The sequence below is a fragment of the Lissotriton helveticus genome, chromosome 9, assembly GCF_964261635.1.
Source record: "Lissotriton helveticus chromosome 9, aLisHel1.1, whole genome shotgun sequence".
Lineage (NCBI taxonomy): Eukaryota > Metazoa > Chordata > Amphibia > Caudata > Salamandridae > Lissotriton > Lissotriton helveticus.
In genome coordinates, this window is record NC_136070.1 from 356,226,916 (window position 1) to 356,250,974 (window position 24,059).

At 44.0% G+C, this 24,059-nt stretch overlaps 1 protein-coding gene across 1 annotated transcript in view; it reads right to left on the reverse strand.

Moving 5' to 3' along the window:
* The window catches only part of DDX24 (DEAD-box helicase 24), a 174,154-nt gene that overhangs the window by 43,329 nt on the left and 106,766 nt on the right, over nt 1-24,059 (reverse strand). The window contains exon 7 of the mRNA XM_078660095.1: nt 2,422-2,610. Coding sequence (XP_078516221.1) covers nt 2,422-2,610 — 189 coding nt within the window. The remainder of the gene's footprint in view (nt 1-2,421; nt 2,611-24,059) is intronic.

The window sequence follows — 24,059 nt, forward strand, 5'->3', positions numbered from 1 at the left end:
TCCGACCCCACGACCGGTCCCTCGACCTCCTGTGGGACCGGGACCTTGAACGGCGCGGGCCCGACTGCCGGAGCTCAAGCTGCTTGCGGGACCGCACCCGCCTAGCCTTAGACGTCAGGGCCCAGCAGTCCGAGCAGGTTCGGTCGTCGTGGTCGAGGCCAAGACACTGAAGACACCGGCGATGGGGGTCGGTAACCAACATCAGTCAGCTGCACTTGGAGCAGGGTTTGAACCCGGGCATCCCTACCGGCACCGTAGGAGTCTAACGACTCGAGAAAAACAAATCAAAAGATCAAAAAAGTTTAGTCAAAAAGTGACTACGGGGAAGAGCTTCTCCGGATCTGCGCTAGCGGGCGCGGAAAAAAGAAGAACTGACGTCAGCGCGCGAGGATGGCGTCTAAGTACTCCGGCGACGTCATTCCGGCGCTAACGACGCCGACGACGGATGCGGAGCCGCGGACGACGCCTACCGACGCACAGGGGTATTGCTACGCAAATGTTTCCGGATCCAGTCCGACGCCTGGGGATATTCTAAGGTAAGGAATCTATCACTAACGGGTCTCTTTCAGATGGCAGACTTCATTGACAGACCGCAATGCCAGATTGGATGAAGAAAGCATTAATTTGCCAGAGGCGTCAATTCTCTTAAGATTCCCTATCAGGAACAGTGGTGGGAAATTCACATTTATTTTAATGGTGGAGGCATGCACAACAAGGCTCTCTGGGGTGGGATGCTGTATGAGAAAATCCAGGTCACTGGGTGCGGGCTTGACGTCCAGCCCCCTGCCTGTTCACAGGTGGGCAAGAACATAGTTTTGGCAAGAGAGCCATCAAAGCACCAGTGAGAGTCACTTGAAAGGAAGAAAGGGCTCCGATGTTGCTCGCGCAGGCTGTAGAATTTCCTTACAAATATTTGTTCGAATTTTAATGGAAGACAGGGGTAGGTTTAGTACTTTGCCTGCTCTCTGAACCACCACTAAAAATGAGGCACTCAGCCACTGGTGACCCATGTGGCAAGTCAAGCTTTGTCTCAGGGGACATGTCAATTACAGGGGTATAACGAGGGGGGAGCAAGCCATCCCCCTCACCATCATCAGCATCCTAGAATGCAGTCTGTTCTAGCACGAGACCAAAAATATAAAGGAGCCTCTACGGATAGCTGCGACACGGTAGAGACACCACCTCAGAGACAAGGCTTCATTGTGAACGCTTGTGCTTTTCTATTTCCTTAACAAATCATCAGTCGAGCTCAGTTCACAAACTGACATGGACGTCCGCACGGTCATCCGCAGGTGCAATCGATAAGTAGCATGGATCGTGGTGTCGATATGGAGAACTGTACTAGGTCGGCACAGATGTGGAAGGAGGAGATCGACTGCTCCTGGGAAGGACCTGTTGGTGGTGACCAGACTGGAGTACCCTGCAGTTCCTTGCTGCCAACAGGTTCCCCAGAGGGGGCCTGAAGTGCACGGAATATCTGCGGCATGACCTCTTTGAAGGCCTCACTCTGCTGCAGAGTAGACGACAGTCTATGAAACTCAGGGTGTTTGAGGTCAACTGAGGCATGGGATCAGTGACCGACAACCTTGAGGGAATGCAACTTGCTTCTTGACGCCTTTGTGCTGCCTTCTGGATTTGGAATAGCAGGATGGGGTTGAGTCCCACTTTTAATGCTCGTGTTTGGACGGTGACTCATCAAAAGACTGAGCAGGAAGTGGAAAAGCTGTGGGAACTTCAACATGATCAGCAGAAAGGGTGAGCTCGCAATTTATAGCAGGGGAGAGACCTACACGAAGGGGTCAACTTCTTCTTCTACTCGCCAATGTAAAGTTTTGTATCCAGGGTTGAAATTGCCTTTGGGTGCAATTATCACATGACTTAAGAGTTGTCCTGATCTCAGGCACCAAAGAGACATTTTTTGTGGATCCATGACCAACATCTAGCAGCGAAGCATGAAGCCTATCATTTGTGATGCGGACATCTTTCCCAAGCACACGGTTTGGAAGCTTAGGAACCAGTGTAAAACAGACAAATTCAGAAGAGAAGCTCTGGATGCAAGACGAAAGCTGCAGAAATAAAAGGAACAGGCATCAGAACGCAGGGATGGTGCTTAAATGCAGCTACACTCTGACTTCTGGGGTGGTATGGAGCCAGGGTGGTGCTGCTGAATGTCACCTGCCAGAGGGCGGGAGCACTGCTATGAAGGAAAAAAAAATCGAATCCAGTCTGACATGTAGGGAATATTCTAAGGTGAGGAATCTACAGTAAGGCATATCCATTAGAATGTTTAAGGTTGCTAATCAAATTATCTCATATGTTTTTGTGACAAGAGATTTGATTGACAACATTGTAAGAAGTCATGGATGATCCTTTGAGTTTTGTGGTTTACAACAGAAAGATATACAAGTGATCATTTTCTACCTTTATTCCAATCATGCATTTCTGTTGAACTGGAAAAACTGGAAGCTCCTCATTCTTCTCCAATGTCTTATAGATATTCCTAAAATTGACTACATCATCTGGTCCTATGAGCAGCAAGCTTAAACCTTCATTGGTAGCTCTTGCAGTTCTGCCACTTCTGTGAACATAAAGCTCGGAGGTACGTGGAACCTGTAAAAGACAAAACCAATGGCTTTCAGTTAAAACATTTGAGTACACAAGACAGATTTTAGACTTTACAATGCTTAATTTATGAATAGACTAGGTTTTAAAGACCTTCCTGGAAAGTCTTCAACAACACTAGAACTAGACATGACTAATGTTGTCAACACGTGGAGAACATATTGGCAACTGAATTTCCACCACCTGTTCAAATAACATCAGAAGCCTCAATTATCCACTGCAAATATGTGCTGTCTTTTTCTGCCATTACCTACATTACAAACAATTGTAAATTACATTTTTGCAATAAAGCCACAACTTTGTTCTGGTGGTAAATCTCATTAACAGTTTGTGAAGGGGATTAAACCAGTACCTTGTGACTGTGTGACCATATCCAGCTCTCTACATTATTATTATTGAGAACAAATATCTGCTGTTACAGGTGGGCGGACATAATCGATTTTGCTAACAACTTATCTTTATGTCTTGTTAGAATGCCTTATAATACTTGTAGTTTTGAACGAAGCATAATTGTATGTAGTGAAGCGGCTGAACCATCTGTTTAATCATGAGATTTGGAGGAGACACTAGCTGTAAATATAATAAACATTTATCAGCCAAGAACACCATAGCAAGTTTATTAATCTTTTCTAAAATGGTAATAAAAAATATTTCTCCAAAATAAGAAAATTGTCAATGAATGCTGAGCCGTAACTATTTTAACGAATGGGTAATATTAAACTTATGACAATAACACAAACTTTGCAAACAAATATGATTATGTACAGATATTCAAGTAAGACAGTATGATGTAATCTAAAATGATGATCATTTTTGCTTTTATATTTAAAAAGACACAGCTTATAAATTATTTATATGTTTGAAATTATAAATGTAAGCATTTTGAAGTTTGCCATTTTGAATAAGATGCATCACCATCTTGTAGGTACAAATTGTTTGGGGAAAAGTGTTCCTTACATTTTGTTATTATAACCACTGAAACTTCATTAATTATTTCCAGTCTTTTTAAGGTCACGAATCAGTTCCTCCCCCTTTCAATGTTCCTTCCGACATGTTATCCCGTTATTTTACAAATTATGTTAGGTCTTGTTGCATCCATTTTTAATCTGTTATTCATAATATGATTGTTGGTAAATGACGTCTTTAAATTATTTCCTAGCAGTTACTGCAGATATTTTCTCAGTTTAACTCATTCAGAGAGCCCTACTCTCGATTCTATATTTAACACATCTATCTACCTCTCATTATTACCATGATTGATCCCTACATTAGTAACATGAAACTCTACATACCCTTCCAGCAGGGCCGGACTGGCCGTAACGGGCATCAAGCGTTTCCCCAGGAGGCTGGTAGGGCGGGCCGATTTTGTAGCAATGGGGGCCGGTTTTGTTACTAGGGCCGGTTTTGCAGCAGTGATATTGACCCCCAGCAACAAAAGCAGCAGTGTTTCACACTTCCATCCCCTCAACGCCAGAAATAGTCTGACAAAATGGCCTGGGCTACTTTGGGTTCCCAGTTCGGCCCGGTCTCATACACTCCACTGGCACAAGGTACCAAAGTACATGATCAAATTCTTTTTTTCCATCTGATTAAAAGAGGATAGACCTGTATAAACAGATCACTGCATTAGCTGCATACATCAAAGTTTCAATTAAATATAAATGTTTCACTAAAACGGTCGTAGTGTAACAAAAAAAAGGTTTTTTTTAACTTGAATTAGTTAACACAACGTGCAAAAAATCACAGATTAGTATTCTCAAATTTGGTATCTGGCTCCAATTCTTGTTGAATTGCTTCGGTCCTGGGGGCCCTTTAACCTGCTGTCCTGCTGCCTCAAGTTCAAAGATTCGATATTGCGGATTTCACAATGTGTTAATATAAGGTGCTATAGAATAGATCCACTCTTGCGCTATGCGCAATCTAGCAATAAGCTATTGTATTATACACAAAAATTGCATGCTTTTGTGAAGTGTCTCATCAACATGATGCTATGTGTATTAACACCTTTAACATAATGCACTTTACCTCCTGAGCTTAGGAAGAGCAGGTTAAGAGTGATTTCCTTACATTAAGGCAGTGGTGGGCTCTGCAGCACATAGTGTATGAGGAGTCACTCGGCAGCAGACGGGCTGCTCGTGCAGGGCTGCAAAGGCAGAGCCACACGTTTACTTGCATCACACAAGGTGGCACAACCAGTGCTGAAGCTGTGGCAAGCCCTTCACTACCCTTTCCATGGGTACCACTGGTACCATTTACTAGGAACTTATAAGGGGGCAAAGTACCTTGCCAATTTGGTGTACCAATACCAATGAACATCCCTTTTAGGGAAAAGAGCACAGGCACTGTGGCCTGGTTAGCAGGTCTCAGAGCACTATCAAAAACCATCATCAAGCAGTCTAAAATGGAGCAAAGGTGAGGGGGGCATCTACAAAGAAACCCAGTTTCCAACATATATGCTCCTAATTTTGCAGACCATTTAGAAGAAAAATTTCCAAATCCTCATCTACGGTATTAACAACTCACAGAGGGAAATGTTATTATCCGTCAGATAAAAAAAGTTAAATAATTTCTGTTTCATTAGTCTGCAAAGTTAACCTATCTTGTTTAGGGGAAAAAATCCCCAATTTGTAAATACTAGAATAAAATAAAAAAAACAGCCAGTTATAAATGTATTATTTCTATGTATCTTCACGTTTGGAATATCACATTCCAAAATATCTGTGCCAATGGTCAGACTCAATAGTGCCCTTTTTTTACATACAGTATCCTGGAAAATTCTTGGGAAAGAATTACCCCACATGGGATATACCAGGTTATTCGTTGTGCAGGAGTGATGTGTGCACAACCAACAGGTCCACAAATATCTCCTCACTGGGAACCAAGCATCCCATTGTAGCGCTTGAATCTCTCAGGGTAGCGAAGTCAAAAACCTACTCAGGGGAGGTGGTGTGAGCTAGTAATCACCAATCGATGGCACGCAATAACAATACTCAATAAATAATTGTGCCCATTGTGCTATTTCTTTCAAAAAGAAAAAGTAGATGTAGTACACACTACTCAATTAAATGCATTCATTTACAAATATAATCATAAGGTAGGAGGAAATACAATCTGGGTGAAACAAATTCTGAAATCAAAATAGACCCTTAGTGGGGCACAACCCCCAAAATCACACTACCCCCCTCCTGTACCAGACAGAACATTTGCATCTAAGAGGGTCCTTTTCAATATAACAGACCTATTGTCTTTGTCAGGGGGTCACCACACAAATATCTAAGCAAGCCTATTGGCTTTGTCAAGGTTCACCTCCTATGTTGCATCCATAATCACAAGTTAGGATCATTCCGTATCTTTTTATTGGAATCAGTAAACATGTTTAAATGCATACCCTATTGCTAATAAACAAGCATTGCAATTCTTAGCAAAATCGCTGTCAGCAATGCATTTAAAATAAACACACGTGTATATATGTCTTTCTTGTACCACTTTAGCCCACATAAAATGTAGCCATAGGACCAACCATTGAAGGTCCCTTCACTCCCGAATTGTACATAAAAAACTCCAGCCAAGAGGAGTGTGCACAACCTTGAAAAGTCTCCCCAGGCCACATTTCCTTGGACCGGAGAGAGACAGGGTAAATATTAAACAGCTACTTCTGGGGTGCTGCTGTGCTCCTGTAGCCCCAAAACACTTTCTTGGGTACGTTGGTGGTGCCCCTGCTTTCCTGGGGCCATCGAAGAAGAGACAATTTAGCCCCACTTCCCCGAGGGCATTATGGGGCACTCCCTCTGTGAAGCAAGGAATTTTAGATCAGCAGCTCCAGTTGCTTTGTGTGCGTTGCCACAGGCCTTTTTTCCATCTTTTTTTTTTAAAAAGGGGTAACCCAGTCTTACCTGGTAAATCCCAAGACACATTTCATGCTGGATCCCGGAGAGAGAGGGTGGGCTCACAGCTCCTGTGACCCTGTCCAGCTTGACGGATGCCCTCCACCAAGAGTGTGTTAGTTTTTAATTAGAGATCTTCCCAAATAAATTTGCTTACGTCTGTATTACAACAGTAGCTTTAGCAACATTGGTGAAATAAACCATAATGCCATAAACTAAGACATTCACTACCAACATTGTCATTGATTACAGCTTCAACTGTGTTAGAAATTGGGTTTCTGGTTGACTGAGGATTGAGCCCTTGTCAAGCAGCCACCACAATCCTAGTCATGGTAAGACACAAGCAAACCACAAATTAAACTGCTCACCCATTGGTAGCTTGGCACAGAACAGTCAGGCTCAACTTTGAAGTCTTGCACAAATACTTTAGACATTCCTTCTAAAAGTAAGACCGTCAAAACAGCACACAAACAATATCTCACACCAGGTTAAAAAAAATAGACCAAATTTTAATAAATCAAACAAGACCAAAACGCCAAAAATCAAATCAGTAGAATTGGAGTTATGAATGTTTAAGGAATAAATTGCAATATGACACCTAAAAGTATATACCACCAACAGAGGGGCAAGGAGAGTGTCGTGGGCGGCAATCGGCTTGGTACGAAGAGCAGGCTGGGCATCACGGACAGCGGGCTGGAGCTGCGCATTGGCTGTCGATGCAGCTGCTCACACTCTGTGAGAACGGGCCTGTTTGCAGTCACGAAAAGCCCAAAAGCTTGATTACAAGAGCTGGCAAGCCACACCAAGGGTCCAGGGCCTGAGAGGCACCACTTGGAGGTCGGGAACTCGCTGAAGACGGGTCCAGGAGCTGTTGGGAAGCCTTTTATGTATGTCCCTTAGGCTCAGATCAGGAGGCCAGCAGAATAGCCCTTTGAGTCACCCTGGTGTCCTGGGTTCAAGATGAATTTGCAGGTTCATTTCTTTCCACAGCAAGAGGGCAGCAGGTCAGCACAGCAGTTCCTTTACAGCAGCAGTCCAGCAGAGTGGCACAGCAGTCCTCCTTCCTGACAGAGAACCCACAGATCCAAAAGTGTACGTAAGTGGTGGTGTCTGAGGTCCTTCTTTTATACATAGTTGTGCCCTTGAATTGAGGAGAGGCATCTAGTGGCATGTTTTTGAAGTGCATATATACCGGGGGGATGTAGTCCTTTCTGTGGAGAAAGGATGCAGCCTATTCAGGTGCCGACCACACTCAGTCAAGTGACCAGAGACAGGCTACAGGCATTAAATGGCTATGGTAAGAAAATGCCAGCTTTCTAAAATTGGCATTTTCAGAATTGTAATTTAAAATCATACTTCACCATAAGTTATGATTTAAAATTGTGATTCCATACACACCAAACATGAACTGGTTATCTCTTCCCGTTTGCACTCATAAAACGTAATAATACAACTCCAATGTTATTCTATGGGAGAGATGGGCCTTGAACTAGTGAAAAATAATTCCACTATTATGACATGTAATACTTAAAGGTATATGTTCAACTTTTTTAATGCACTGCACCCTGCACTTGAGGCTGTCCAGGGCATACCCTAGAGATGGCCTATATAAATTAAAAAGGAAGGTTTCATCCTGGCCAAAGGTTTATTTTGCAAGTTTGACATGGCAGTTGAAAACTGTGCACACAGGCTCTGCAATGGCAGACCTGAGACAAAAGGGCTAGTTAAGTGGGTGGCGAAACCGGAGCTGCAGGTCTAGTTTGGGCTGGACTGTTCCCATGAGGAACGGGGTCAAGACTGATTTGCATATGACTGGGTCCAAACTGGGGTGGGGTGGGGTGGTGAGCAAAAGACCGATGGATTAAACTCAGATCCGTGTGACTGGGGGTGAATGTTTGCATTGTCCAGCATTACGTCCAACAATTGTTTCTTTTGGCTAAATATTTGAAGCATTTGTTATTGTGTTGCTTTTTTATTTGTATTGCCGATGCTGCTACAAGAATGCTTTTCTCGATGGGGAGACAATGTGATGTTACGACCTGAGCTGCCACCTTTGGAACTGGGACCAGGTTCCAATCTTGGCATTAGATAAACATCCTGTAATTTTGGCCAAATCACTTAACTCCCCGTAACAAAATAAAATGAATATGACCTTGTTTCTTATTACTGTCTCTGTGGGTTTACAAACAGTGATACACACATACTTTCAATAACAAAAATATTAATACAATAATTATGCAGTTAGGGCACACATTTTATAATATGGAATATTTTGCATATATATCCATTTTTGTTTCTATACCAACCATCTGTAAGTATCCTACCCATGCATCACCTACCATCTTTTCATTCATCTAATCACCCAGATATCCATCCATGTACTCATAGTTATCCATCCATTCATCCATTCAAGAATTCATTCAAACATCTATCATTCCACCAACCCAGCCATCCTAAACTACACCTTTGCTTCCTATAGGCTCACATTATTCTGGATGGGAACCACATAATTCCAGTGCACACCATATACATCCACTGCAATCCAGAACACACACACACAAAATATTTACAGTTACAACACCAATAGCTGTGACCTTGAGAAATGCACGACCCTTTGCATTGCAAATGCTTGTTTATTGTGTGTGTTTGTTTTAAGCTCTTACTATCAAGGAAGAATTGCCGATTGAAGTGGTGGTTGGTTCTAAACTCTAAAAGACCAGACCTCAGTTAATTCTGGCTGAGGATGTCTATGGAATCTCTCTGCCACTGGAAAAAGTGATATGTGTCTGATAGATTCTAAAATACAGGTCCCTAAGGAAACAGACACCCTACAATCAGCCTATTTAGTACTGGCAACCTAGCCCATCTGCTCCTAGCCAAAAGCAGTTCTAATAGCCGAGCTTTAACTTCTGACTATTTCGCTTACTGGACATCACTGACAGGTCAGTGGATCATCAGGACATCAGCACAAGGAGACATTGCAGGGGGTGATGGGCTTTTGTGTTTTACATTTGGGGTGATATCTTTTACGTTGACCATATACAATACAGTTCAGGTGGTCCATGGGGCATGCATGGGCTATTGGCCCCGAGACTTGGGGACGAAGGATAGTTGCCTGTGATGTCCAACTGTGGTTCTCCAAACTAGGCCCAGTACTACCCCTTTAGCGCTTCCCTCTCAGTGGTAGTCCTTCTGTGGAGCGACAGGCTGGTCCAGTCATTTTCTTTGGAAATAATAAGTACTTCTATACAATACAATACACTACAAAATCTCAGGTACTCAGTCTCTGGCGCAATACCACTGCCCATTGGGCGAGGATGTCCCCTCTGCTTTTCCCTCCACACACTCTCTTCCAACATTAAAGACTATGTTGTGGCCCTCAGCCACCGTTGCAGCGCACCCCTCCCTTTTAGTCTATACTATGCACTCAGTCTCCGTTATTGCACCAATTGCATGCCTGCAGTAGGCCTCAACTAGAGTCCCTACCTCGGTCAAGGCAAGACGACCACTAGCTGCAGGTACGCTAGCTCACTGCTCTGGTCCTGGGAGTAGACATGGGGCTGTGCACCAGTCTTTAGACGATAGCAACAAGACTGCAGACCTCTTCTGAGAACATGGTGAGCCGGCTGGTGTCGGAGACCTGGTGGTTTCGACATGGCCTCTTCCACTTGGTCTAACTGGTGGTCTGTGGCTCTGCTGGGCAGAGCTTAAGGGGACGAGGCAGTGATGCAGTCTGCTTTCCATCTCCGGTCAGCACATTGGGCCTCTTCTAGGTGCTTCACAGTTAAATTGCGGTGTGATCCGAATAGGCCCATTTCTGGTCAACTCCTCCAGCAGCCGCACTGTCACGCTGGTGAACGATGGTCAAGTGCCTCGAGGCAGCAGGTTCTCTTACAGTGGCAAAGTTCACTCAGGCACATGTGGAACAAGTGCAGTACAGTTAGCCACTACTAAGTCGATTTCAGGCACACATGGGCAGTGCCACAGGCTTATCAAAAGGGCTCATATAAATGACTTGAGTAGGACTGTCCCAATAAGATTTAATCCAATCAGGCCTGGTTTCTGTAAGCTGACAGCCTTCAAGCAGTCTATTAGTAAAGTGTGATCGACCATGTCAAAGGCTGCCGAAAGATCCAGTAGAACCAGAGCTGATATTAGACTTTTATCCCCATCACTATGCAAGTCACCAAGCAGAGAAAGCATGACCGATTTGGTGCTGTGTGTGGGGTAGAGGATCTAAGAATTTGGTAACTTGAAGGTGATGGCATTGTACTGTACCATGTATTTGTGCGCACACGCTATATTAGCAGGAGACTGCGGCCAAAACATACACAAATCAGGATTCTGGTCATGGCACACTACTACCAGGCAAGGGACATTCCCATCCCAAAAGGCCCTCATCTAGGTTTAGGGGTAACAACTTTTGTTTCACTGTTAAGAAGAGCAATGATAGCCAATGACCAGCATTGTGTCCAGAGTCCAAGTATCTGAGTCGGCTCAAACCTAGAAGTTCAGAAAGTTGCTATTTCATCTTATAATGCTTTTGAAAATCTCTTTAGTTCTTGAGTTGTAGTGAGCAGCAGACCAACTATCTCTACAGAGGATTCCCTGTAAGCTTACCTTTAGAGAACAATTCTACTGTCTAAGGGGATTAACTGTTAAAATATTATTCATGCCTCATTAGCTGTGGGGAAAATACCAACTGAATATGCTGGCTGTAGTAGCTATTATCCTGAAACAAACACTGGATCTTATGCACTTGGTCAATTTCAAGCCAATCTCACATCTAAATTGCTTGAGAGATCTTCTATAGCTAAGTGCAAGACCATCATAGGGATATGCTTTGCTCTAACCTATGCAGGAAGGTTTTATCTCAGACTGCCATGTTGAGTCCATAGTGGTTGCAGCCATGAATGAAGTACAGTGAAAATCTGATGTAGAATCTTCAGCTGCCCTGGATCTCTAGTCTGCATTTAATGAGACTGACAAACCGCTCCTAATAACTAGCACGACAGTTATCGGCATTCAGGGCACTGCGCTTTATTGGCTGCAAGACTTTCAGACTTCTGGGACACATACAGTGATGTTATACTTCTTTAAAGCTATATCACCACAGTTGCAATGTGGCTTTTACATGGCTCTATGTTGCTCTCTCTGCTGTTTAATCTAGATGTAATTTCCGTAGCATACCGGAATTACAAGGGTAAATATATTTAATGTATGACAATAACAAATAAATAGTTCTGAAAATCTCAAAAGATCGTTAAGCATACTCTGTGAACACTGGATAAACTCAACCATCTGAAGCTCAAAGGGAACAAAATGTAGAACCTTCTACCAAGTGTGAGAACCTCCGTTTAGAAATATTCTTTCAGGCCATCCTCATATGGAGAGATACCCTTGCCTGTGGCAGATGAGAAAACCCTTGGGGTAAAAATCCTTCCTTCGTTTATGTACTTGAGGTGAAAAGAATCTTTTACGAGTTTACCTTTTAAAACTAGATGCTTATAATGAACACTTTTATATAATCTTGACTGGACTACTGCTACACACTATATTTAGATCTGCCAGAAAGCTCTAAGCATCACCTCTACTTGGTGCAGAAAACCCCGTTTACTACTGCACATTCCCAAGACAAAAGAAGTCAGGATAGGGGTCCAAGATTTGTCCATGGCAGCTGCCACTTACTGGAATCATCTTCCACTAATAATGCGCCAAGAAACTAATCTGTCAATGTTTTTTGCTCTACCGTAAATGGACTCTAAATTTGTAATACAAATGCCAACTATGACCTCCAGGATAACAATGCGAGTACGGCCAATGTTAACAGAGGAGAAGTAATTAATTATATTTAGCATTGTATCCCGGCCAGAAGGAGCTACTACCTCCTTTTTTTAGGTCGAGCCTGGGCAGCGCATGTGCTGCTCTGCAAAGCATGCTGTATTGAGGTAGGGACTTGAAGTTCCACCCACTCTCCGCACATATTTTTCATTGGCTTGCGTCATTGTCCACTGTAAACTGTGGCTGTTAATTGGTCAAAAGTCTTAGAAGTCCTTCGTTAGTACCGCCTTGTCTCTTTTTGTCGCTTCCCATGGCGACACCCCCCGTTACGTGTGCGGCTACTCTGTAGGCTTTAACCACATCGATGCTATGCATTTTCCCGCTGTGTGCTGGAATCAACAAAAACACATGTTACATGACGAGCTGGGCTCGTCATTAGCGTAGCAGGAGGCTACCTCATGACGAGCCCAGCTCGTCATGAGTGTGGAAGGGGTTAAAAACAGCCTTCAAGCACTATTTCTGTCAATGGTGTTTACCGGTCTGCTGTTGCAGGCAAAACATGGTCTCTCCCAACACTTTATTATTTTTTTTTTTAATAGCACAGCATGCCACATTGGCATCCGCGCCTTTATTTGCGGTGCCGAACGAAGCTGTGTGATTTTTTCCTTTTTATTCACTGTTTTTTGTTTTGTTTAGAAGCGCAGCATGGCACGCTTTCACATTAATAGAGGCCAAGTCCCTTTCTTCAGAAGAGCTGCGTCTAAAGAAAGGTCTGCAGCAGCTATTAAAGTGAAACCGCGGTGCTTTTACAAAATAAATGCATTTGTTTGTCAACTTGACAAACAAATGCTTTTTTTGTTAAAACTCCCCATACCGTGCATTTACTTTATTGGGGGCCGCAGACCTTACTTTAGACACGGCTCGTCTAAAGAAAGGGGCACGGCCTCTATTAATGTGAAAGCGCGGCATAGGCGCATTTCCAAACAAAGTATTTGCAATGCAATAGGTCTTGCATTTGCGAGAATTTAAGCTATTATAGATGTAATATGCTTGGTAATAAGCAGAGCATAGCAAGGGTTTAAGTTATAGTTACTTCAGTTAAATCTCACTATTGAATTTGTGTTTTTTTAAATTTTAAATGTAAAATTTGAACTGACATTTTGTGGATGACTAGCCCCCTGCCGGGCATGACCTTTTGCAGTGCACAGCGTGAGACTGGCTGCAGGGCGTGAGCAGCCGAGCCCCCACTGCTTACAGCTTTTGGCCATGTGCAGTGTGTGGTTGGCCGCAGAGCCAGGTCTGTGGCCAGGCTTTTCTCCCAACCCCTCACAGACAGCCAAGATCCCATTGCTGGCCAAACCTCATGGCCTTGAAGCACCCAAACGGTTTGCACTTTTTTATTCTGTGGTTTTTGGAGGAAATTACATTGGAGGAGGTGAGTGCGCTGAGCCCTACGCTAGTACAGTGAAAAAAAAAATGTGCATCTGACCCCAGGAGGGGTCTCTCTGGGACCCTCACTCCCCCCAGCTATAAAGGGCAGGGGTTCACAATACACCTACCCTGCACACCTATTGCTTATTTCTTTTTCCATGACAAGGGGACTAGATCCTGAGTCATAAAATTGTGCCGCAACTTTTTCTTCAAGTTGCAGCCAGCCAATCAGATTGTGTGTTTTGAACTTGTGTTTGCGGTACTTTAAATACTGCTGCATCATTATACATACATAACTTTTGAACCATAATTTCACAAAAACTACTGAACAGATTTACACCATATGACAAGTAGCGCATTTTCTGGGTAAAGAAGGTGCAATTACATTCAGACATGTTGGCTGTAGCACGGTTTTATTTTCCAAGGGAAATTGCATAGAGAAAATGTGTTTTGGGACACCCCTTTTTCTTACCTAACATACCAAACTTTTCACAAAGGAATTACATTCGCTTAGCTTTTTTTGTGGAAAGTTCCTAAGTTTCAGGTGGAGAGCAGCTTCTTTATATGGATCACTCTGCAACACCACTGACACTCCAAATCTCTTCACCTCAAATGTCAAAGATTCTTAAGAATATGACTAGCACAGTGCCATCCACTCAGAGCTAGAAAGGTTGTACAACAAAGTAAGGAAAGTAAAGGGCAACCCACTAAGTCTTTGCGAGCTTATGTCTGAATATTTAGCAGCAACATTAAAAAAAAACACAAAAGTATTTTCCAGCAGAATTAAACATTCCTAATTCAATTACTTCGCTGTTATGATTGCATGTTAATTTAATGAGGGAAAATATATCAAGAGGCGTACATGTAAAATAAAGTAGTTTATTCATCTGTAAAAATAGCAACAAATAACTGAGCCCAACATAATTGCATGGCCTATTTTCAACCCAGTATATGATGAAGGGGTTGTATTTTCTAGCACAGAACACTGAGATGACCCTCAATAGGTTCTTTAAACACAGTTCTTTAAGCAAGGTCAGGTCAATGATAGTCCACTCTTGCCGGGTCAAAGTCCAGTAATCCTTTGGAAAAGCAATCCGTGAATGAAACTAATTCGATTCAAGCTTTTTATGTTGCAGATAGTGAAAATACATCAACTTATTGCTCCCTTGACTTAATGCGAGACCATCCTCACCACTATGCTCAGATGTAAATTGACCCTGTGGAGTACATAGAGTACTTCATAAAACAAGGTGAAAAAATCCAACAGAAAAAGTGGTTATCAAGCACAAAGTCAATTCTCCCTTGTGATTCAGTAAGCAATGTTAACTCCGTCAGAAACTGTTAAAAAATCAGCACCAGATTTATCAATTATTCTATGGACATACAGGGCTCGACAAATCCTCTCCCATTTGCGAGGGAGAATTGATGAGGACGAGCTATTTTTAGGTCCTACTCGCCCTTTCTGGTGAGTAGGAAGACAAACTAACTATTGTCCTCTGTCTTTGAAAATGGAGCAAAAGTGACAAGATAACAAGATTTAAAGGCATTTTTATTGCTCACAAAGGGAATGAGCAATAAAGATGCCTTTAATCTTGTTAACTTGTCACTTTTGCTCCGTTTTCAGAGACGGAGGTCAAGTAGGTTGCAGTTGGGTCGAGGGGATTTTCCAAGGTACTTTAAGAGTTAATGAAATCTAAACATAGTGCCTTACAACACCAGGGACGCTTGGAACCTGCTCTGAATTTGCTCACTTGAAATGTCTGTCTTTCCAGACATTTAAGGTGAGCAGATTCAGCCTGTCGTGGGGTTGAGGGTGCTTCATATAAAGGACATGCTCTCCATCTAAACTTGGGAAGTATCCAAAGTTAACCGCTTCCTTTTTTTGCATAATTTATGTAGCTCGCTAAGCCTGAAGGGGTATTGTATTGATTTTTATTGAGTGCTTCCATGTGTCTGGACAAAGATATAGGTATCTGATGAGCTCTGACTAGAGCGAAATACATGTGCGGGGTTGCTTTTACTCATTCCAGGTTGGCTTGGATGGCACCAATACAAACCTATTATACTGCAACTGGAGTGATAAAAGGCTCTTGTCATTTTTCAGCTTGGCATGGATGGCACTGCACAAATCCTATGCTTAAAAACTTAGATGTAAAAATGGCAAAATGCTTTGCCACTTTCTAGCTTGGCATAGATGGAACTGTACTAAGACTTTGAGGTGGGCAGAATTGAGTATCAATGGTGTTGTGGGGTGCTTAATTTTAAGAATCTGCTCTCCATCTAAACTTGGAAACTAACCAGAGTTCCCTGCTTCCCTTTCTGCAAACTCTATGCAGGTGCTTATCAATCTAAAAAACAAAACAAAAAACATTGACTAAAGGCAAAAATGTGTTTTGGTCTAAAAACAGCTCACATTACCATAGTGCTCCCTGGCACTAAAGGGAAATACGTTGTGTGTGGATGTGTTCCTTGTGAAAGGGTATCATGCCATAACTCATAACGAGGTTAGCAAATGGTTGAAGTGTGGCGACACGTTGCTTCTTGATGCGTGTTTGAGAGGGTTGGAGAAAAATGAGAATGACACAACCACTGTCAGATGGATGAAGTGTGGCTGAAAACCCCTATAACTGAAATGAAATGAAGTGAAATGAAAATTGGGTTTATATAGCGTACTTCTACCCTGAGGCCTCTTAGCGCTCGGACCAGTTGGGTCGAGAACAGAGCCAGACAATTAATGTTTAGTGAAAGAGAAAGGTTTTCAAGAGTCTGTGGAAGATCTGTAGGTTAGGTTCGCTGCGTAGAGTGGGTGGTAAGGAGTTCCAGAAAATGGAGGCATTCCAAGAGAATGAGCGTCCACCCCATCTGGCTCGGCGTATTTTCCTTGTGGAAGCAAGGAAGGCCGTACTAGAACGCAGACTTCTAGAAGGTTGATAAGGGGTAACAAGAGAGCGAATCATTGCAGGTCCTGATTTCCACATGGCTCTGTGAGCTAAGCACATAGCCTTGAATCGGATTCTGGAATGGATTGGCAGCCAGTGGAGCTTCTTCAGAGCAGATGACGCTGAATGCCTCCGAGGACGCTCCAGAAGTAAACGGGCCGCACAGTTCGGAGTCACCTGCAGTTTTTTTAATGGTGGCCAATGGCGCGCCCAAATACAGAGCATTCCCGTAGTCTAGGCAGGACAGGATAAGGGCCTGAACCATAATCCTTCGGGCCTGAAAGGGGAGTAAAGGCAAAATTGTCCTCAGCAATCGCATCAGGCCGAAGCAGGTAGTGGAAAGTTTGGTGGCCTGGTAGTTAAAACAAAGAGCACTATCCAGCCACACTCCCAGGCTCTTTATCTGATCTTTAGGGGCCGGCATGGTGCAGAGGCAGGTAGGCCACGCTAGAGCCAAGCTGGGTGAAGGAGACTTACCCAGGAACATAAGTTCTGTCTTGTCCCCGTTTAGCTTAAGGTGGGATAGTGCCATCCATTCGGCTACCGCTTCTAGGCAGGTGCCCAAGGTGGTTTAATGCCACCACCAGTTGGGTGTCATCTGCATAGGTGATAATTTCGATACCGAAAGGAAGCACTATCCAAGCCAATGGCTCCATATAGGCGTTAAAAAGCGTGGGGGTCAGGGAAGATCCCTGTGGAACCCCGCAGCTAAGAGGCCATCGGTTTGATGAGGTGGCACCCTCTGAGACCTGAAAACAAAACGGTCTTTCAAAAAGGATTGGAGCCAGGTGATAGCCAACTCTGTCACACCTAGATGTTTCAGTCGGGTGAGCAAGATGTTATGCTCCACAGTGTCAAAGGCGGCACTGAGGTCCAGCAAAATATTTGCTGCTATGCCGCCTTGGTCCAGGAGCCTCCGTGCTTCCTCTGTCACTGCCAGGAGGGCGGTTTCCGTCCCAAGCTTGGGACGGAAACCCGCCTGGGAGTCATGGAGAAGGTTGTTAGACTCCAACTAGTTAAGCAAAATGGTATTGACATGTCTCTTAAGCAGCTTACCCAGGCAGGGAAGAAGGGAGATGGGGCGATAGTTGTCCATGTTGCAGGTGTCAAAGTTGTGTTTCATCAGTAATGCTCTGACTTGGGCACATTTCCATGCCAGTGGCACCTTTCCTGAGATGATGGAGCCGTTAGGAGCATTCAGTATTACTGGCCAGATAACCTCCGTAACTAGCGCGAGGTAGCGCGGAGAGGCCGGATCGGTAGGAGAATCAGATGTTACTCTTGAAAATAGGGTGTTGAGTAATACCTCATCAAGCAGGGGAAATTCTGTTAAGAAACACTGTGGATTAGAATGGGTACTCTCAGTGCAAGAGGTAACGGATTTGTCCTGGGAAGAAGTGAAGGAGTGGGATATAAGCTGAATTTTTGGGTGGAAATATTCAGCCTGCTTGTCACAGCGAGCTTGGGCATCTGTTGGGTTAGGAAGTTTTTGTGGAATACTAATAAGGGATTTAGCGAGTCGAAAAATCTCCTTAGGTGAATTGGTGGCCGCGCTAATTCTGCACTCATAGAATACAGATTGCGCAGTTTTGATTTCTGCCTTATAGTTCCTGATTGCCTCTCTGTAGGCATCTCTCCTGGCAATTCTGGGAGCTGTCTCTAGCTCCTTTCTAGTTTTTTACACGTTTGAGTTCCCTTAATGTGGGTGTGAACCATTGTGCCAATCATTGTTTAGATTTATTATGTAATAGTTTCTTTGGGAGAAGTGAGTCTAGAGATTTATTTATCCAGGAATTAAAATTTTTGTTAGCCTTTTCGGGATCTGGGTCAGGTGTGGGAATGGTGGCAATCAATGAAGTAGACCACTGACTGACGGAAAGATTAGACCATTTCCTTTCCAGCGGTGGAGCCGAGCTCTGCACACAAAGGGAAACTGTGGTTTCCCATTCCAACGGGACAAGTGAGTCCTTGGGAGGGGGATTGGAGTGCCTACGTGGAGCTTCGAATCATTGCTGAGCACGGCATCAAGAAGGTGACCCTTGATATGAGTGGGGGCAAGGCCTTTCTGTACAATTTGAAGAGCTGAAAGATTAGATAGGAGGTCTATTGCCTGATGGTCAAGTGGGTCATCTAAGTGAATATTAAGGTCTCTGAGAACTGTAAAATTTGCACGAATTAGTGCTAATTCGGCAACAAAGGACGGAAGACTATTAAGGTACTGACTCGTGGGTCCTGGGGGACGATAAAGTAACAGGCCAGAGAAGGTGACCGTAGGTGATATATCTAGTGCAAAATTCATACTTTCACAATCAGGTAACTCCTCAATTGAAGATCGGCAACAAAAATGATCTTTGAAGATTATCGCTAAGCCCCCACCTCTTCCGGTCTTGCGGTCCGCTCTATGTAATAGGTACCCCAGTTGTAGAATCTGGGTAATGGCTGGATCGGCCTCATCTTGCAACCAGGTCTCGGTTAGAAAGAGGGCTTCGGGTTTGAGATTATCTAGGAGGAGCATAAGTTCAGCTGAGTGCTTGAGAAGAGAGCGGCAATTTAAAAGAAATTTTTTTGATGGAGGGTTGGTCGCCTGAGCATCCTTTGTAAAAGGGTTAAGTTTAAAATTACAATAAGGGCAATTTGAGAGGGTGTAGACAGGGCACATCGAGTGCAGACACTTAGAGCCAGGTGCCGTCCTTAGGCTCCACAGTGTCTGGGCGTTATATCTATAATGTGTATTCTGGGAATTATAAAAATTGCCACGGGTACAGGCCCCTGGTCACGGCCGGGTGCAGAAAGGCTTGCATTCGGCGCGCCCACTGCGCTTGCCCATGAGGTGTCAGCTTAATAGTGTAGGCGGCTCAGAGACTAGAGCGCTGTCCAACCGGAAGTGAGTATCTGCTCCCAGGAAGCCCTCCGCACAATCGACACTAGCCGCGTCAGACCGGGGCCAGGGAGGACAGAATAGGTAAGTAGTGCTGGAAGTGCAATTGATTTAAAAAAAAGACTATTTTTTAAAATTAAACTAATCATATACATAATTTTATTGAAATCAATATGTCTTGATTAACACAGATCTAAAAGTTAGGCCATTGGATGGGAGTCTATTGCTTTTCAGAAAGGCTGCAGGAAAGAAAGAAAATGGAAGGAAAGAAAGAAGTCAAGAAGGAAAGCGGTATGAAAAAAGATGGAAAGAAGGGAGACTAGAAAGAAGGACTAAAAGCAGGAAAATGGTCTTAAAACAGGAAAGAAAGTACTTAAAGCAGTAAAGAAAGAAAACAAAGCAAAAGATAGAAAGAATGAAAAAGAAAGAATAAAAAAGTAATGAAAGCAAGAAAAAGGGAGACGAGAGAAAGAAAGTAAGAAAGTAAAGAAAATCAAAAAAAGAAAAGAATGAACACAAAATAAAAGCAAGAAAGAAAAATGAATGAAAGGGAAAGAAGGAATGAGGAAAAAGAAATAAAGAAAAACAGGGAGAAAAGAAAGAAAGTAAAAAAGAGGAGAAAGAAAAAGAAAGAAAGAAAGCAAATTATAAAAAGTGTTACAAGTGCTGCAAATTAAACACAATAAACGCTGGTTTTCTTCCTGGACAAACTTTTTTAAAGTAAACACAAAGAAATGATGGACGGAGCGCTGAAACTTTTCAGACACTCACCCCCTTCACAGATCTGGGGTTGAATCCATCATAGTTCTTTAGCTCACTTCGCCAACCCAGTTCAGACCAAGCTATATGCAAATCAGTCTTGACCCTGTGCCTCATGGGAACAGCACACCCCGAAAAGCCAAGCAAGGTTTTCCCTGGCCCGGAAACAAACTTCCTGGGACGGTTTAGGGTAAGATCTCATCAGCCAGGCTAGCTTGAATCCCGTGGCAGAGTGACCAAGGGACCGACCTCTGGGCATACCCTGTCAACTTAGGGCAAACAAAGCAAAAACAAGGAAATGAGGGACGTAGCGCTGAAACTTTTCAGACACTCATCCCCAGTCACAGATCTGGGTGGAACCCATCATCATTCTTGAGCTCACTTCGTTACTGTAGTGTAGCTCCTATTTTCCCAATAGGCTCTGCGCATTGGAATAGTACCTACAGCAGTAAAGGCCTAGGCCAGACGTTAACTAGGTCTACTACTGTCGATACTAGACTTAATTTTTGGGTTTGCCAGCTAAGCTCAGAGTTCGCTAGAAACTTTCTCGAATGTTCAAGGAAGGATTAACTCCCCTGATTAGACAAGAAGGGATTTAGTTTCTGACAACCATAGAACATGACAACTTTGCTCTCCCCTAATCAAGAGTCAATCTCAAGAGTCGTGTGAGCACAAGGCAATTATTTTACTCAGTCAGTACGTGCATTCTTAGTCTCATCAGAATGTAGAGAAAAGGAAGAGACGGGCGTGTTCAATAAAAGGTGTTATTTATTGATCAGTCTCTTTTCTCGTACAAGAGAAATGGATCGATATTATTGCAATACTTATTGTTAAGTAAAGTGCATACATTAGAAGCAATAGTATAAAATAATACTGTAAAAACATTGATATGGTTTCTGAGCCATATGATGTTTAAAATGATTAAAATATATTTACATACACATATACATTTGACTAAACGTACTCAACTGGTGTTTCTAAATACGCCTACCCCGTGTACCTGACCTAAGTCTAATGCGTGGGCGGGAATAGAAAGTTACAGTTTAAGTTAAGTTTGTTTTTGCCAAGTGAATAACTAAAGAATTCTCTGTGAGGGGTTATTCAGTTCTGTACCTGGAATTTAGGATGAATGAGGAATGGTATCTCTTTCTCTGCTCTCGATATTCCAGGCTGCTCCGTCTTGTCACCACGCGTGTGTTTGCATAGGGCAAGGTCGGCAATATTTATACCTTAAAGGTGCCGGGATTGACGTAAGGATGGACATAGGTACGTCAATAAAGATGTCATACGACTTGCTCGTTAGCACATTCTTTACTAAAGTTCTCTGTGAAATCAAAACAATGGCCGCACGGATTATCCAGGTTGTCATAGGTTTGATTTGTTATGAGAACGTCGTATGCCTTATCAGGGGCTGGAGGAATGTCGCTTGTCTAATTAGATCTCAAGCGTTATGACCTAATCAGATAACACGTTCCTGTGCCGTAGTGTGACTGCGTCAGATAACGGTATCTGCATCATGGGGGTTTTCTTGCCTCATGGGCTGACTGTTAGTTAACTAGCTAGGTAGTTTAACCAGAATAGGGTCAGGAATAGGGGGATCGATTCAGAACCTATAGAAATACACGACATTACCCCAGCTCAGACCCAGCTGAATGCAAATTAATCTTGACCCTGTGCCTCATGGGAACAGTCCAGCCCAAAATGCCAAGCATCATCTCCTTCTGTTTGCTTTGTTTGCCCTAAGTTGGCAGGGTATGCCCATGATGCGTGTTTCCAGTTCAGGGAAGTCCTGGCTTGGCAGTTCAGTCTGGACTGTTCCTGTAGGAAAGTAGGATCTGCTTTTATGGTTACCTCCACTGTTTGCCTAAGCTGTTATTGACTAGTCTGACTGGAATCCTGCTAATTAGGACCCCAGTCTATCTGCTTTGTCCCTTAAATTGTTATATTCAGTACTTAGGTACATTCCAGATGGATACTGGGGTACCCTTACCAGTCCCTAGTATATGATACTAAGGTACCCAGGGCATAGGTACCCCAGAGGTCCCCCATGGGCTGAAGCATGCATTATGCCACCCATGTGAGACTCTTCAAAATGGAACTACATGCCTGCCATTGCAGCCTGTGTAAGCTGGTGCTAGCACCACTTACTAAAGATATAGGTTTCCTATATCTAGGGTCACTGCACTTAAAGCCTATAAGTCATCCCTATAGCAGGCCTTATCAATCCTGAAGGCAGGGTGCTTGGTTCTAAGTGTGAGGGCACCCCTGCATGAACAGGGCACCCCTACAGCCTATGGGGTCCACTATCCTAGGTAGTGTAAGTGAAGCAGCCATACACTATATAGTAGGGAACCGCGTAATTACACGATGACCACCTTGATACTGGCTGCAACAAATCCTTTCATGTTTAGTATTAAACATGTTGGTATCATACCCCCACACTGTAAACGGTGTGGGAGGTATAATTCCAAGCACTGGAAGAGCCATCCGTTAGGCTCTCAGTGCTCCCAGTACCACAACCAGGACAGCACAAAATGGTTGCTGCTGACCAGAGACACGATTCTGCCCTCCTGCTGCTGAGCCAAGCTCAAGCAAGGGAAGGCAGAACAATAGACACCCTGTCACTGAGAGGTGTGACCACCTCCCAGACAGGATTTAGTGTATTGGGGCAAGGTGGGTGCGCTTGCTAGCACCACTCATTCTGCATGAGGGGCACATTTGGTGTCCCCATGCATAGTCCACTTCAAACCAGCGCTGGGAGCCGCTGGCTCCCGCTCTGGTGCGAAACTGGACAAATGACATGGGAATAACCTCCCCCCCCCTGTCCAAACACTCCCCTGGGAGGGTCCTCTGAATTGTCCCAACCCTTTCCTTAGGAAACTTAAGGGCTTACCCGAGTGTAGGTCCCTAGATTTGTCTTGGGACAAGATTCAGATCAGACACCACTTCTTCTACCATCTGGGCACTTTGGACTTCATTTGGGCTTGACTTTGTCACACTTCCAGTCTGCTGCATCGTCTGTGCACCATACATGAACCTTCCAAGGCCAGTGGGCATCAAAGACACCTGAAGGAACCACCCCTGAAGTGAAGAAGTCCCTTCCCTGCATTTGCAGGCACTGCAACTAAGTTTACTGGTCTGCTGATCTGCAGCTCCTCCGGAATCAGTAAGGTTCTGCAACACAGGTTGTGGTTCTCCACAGCTCTCAAGGCCTGTCCTGCCCTCTCACTAAGTTTGAGGCCAGTATCCCTCGTGGGGGCTGCAATAGTCGAACCCCTGTGCACTGCGTCAACTTGCAGTTGCAAAGGCTTGTTGACTTCCTTCCACCGAGATCTTCGGGCTTCAAGTAGCCCCTACCCCAAGCACCTCCAGAGGCCAGAATCTTACTCTACACCGCATTGCTTGCACCGTGGGCTGCATCTTTTAGTGAGCTGCTCATGGTTCTCTTGCGACTCCAGTGCCTCCGGCCTGTGGATCCTGTTGAGGCTCATCTTTACTTCTTTTGGGCTCCACTGATTGCTCTGGGCCTGCCCTGACTCCCCTGCTTGTGGCGAGTCCCCTGGACCTTGCTGGTCCCGACATTGCACCTTCTTCCACTTCTGCGTTGGTTGCATTTGCCAAGGTGTGTTGGTGCTCCCGCCGGACACCAACCCCTCAGCACTCAACATCCGACATCCGACATGGGACAGCTTGTGCATGGCGCCTGATCTTCCTCAGCGTCGCCTGGTCCTCACAGCTGCAGAGTCAAGGTCCTCATCAACTCCC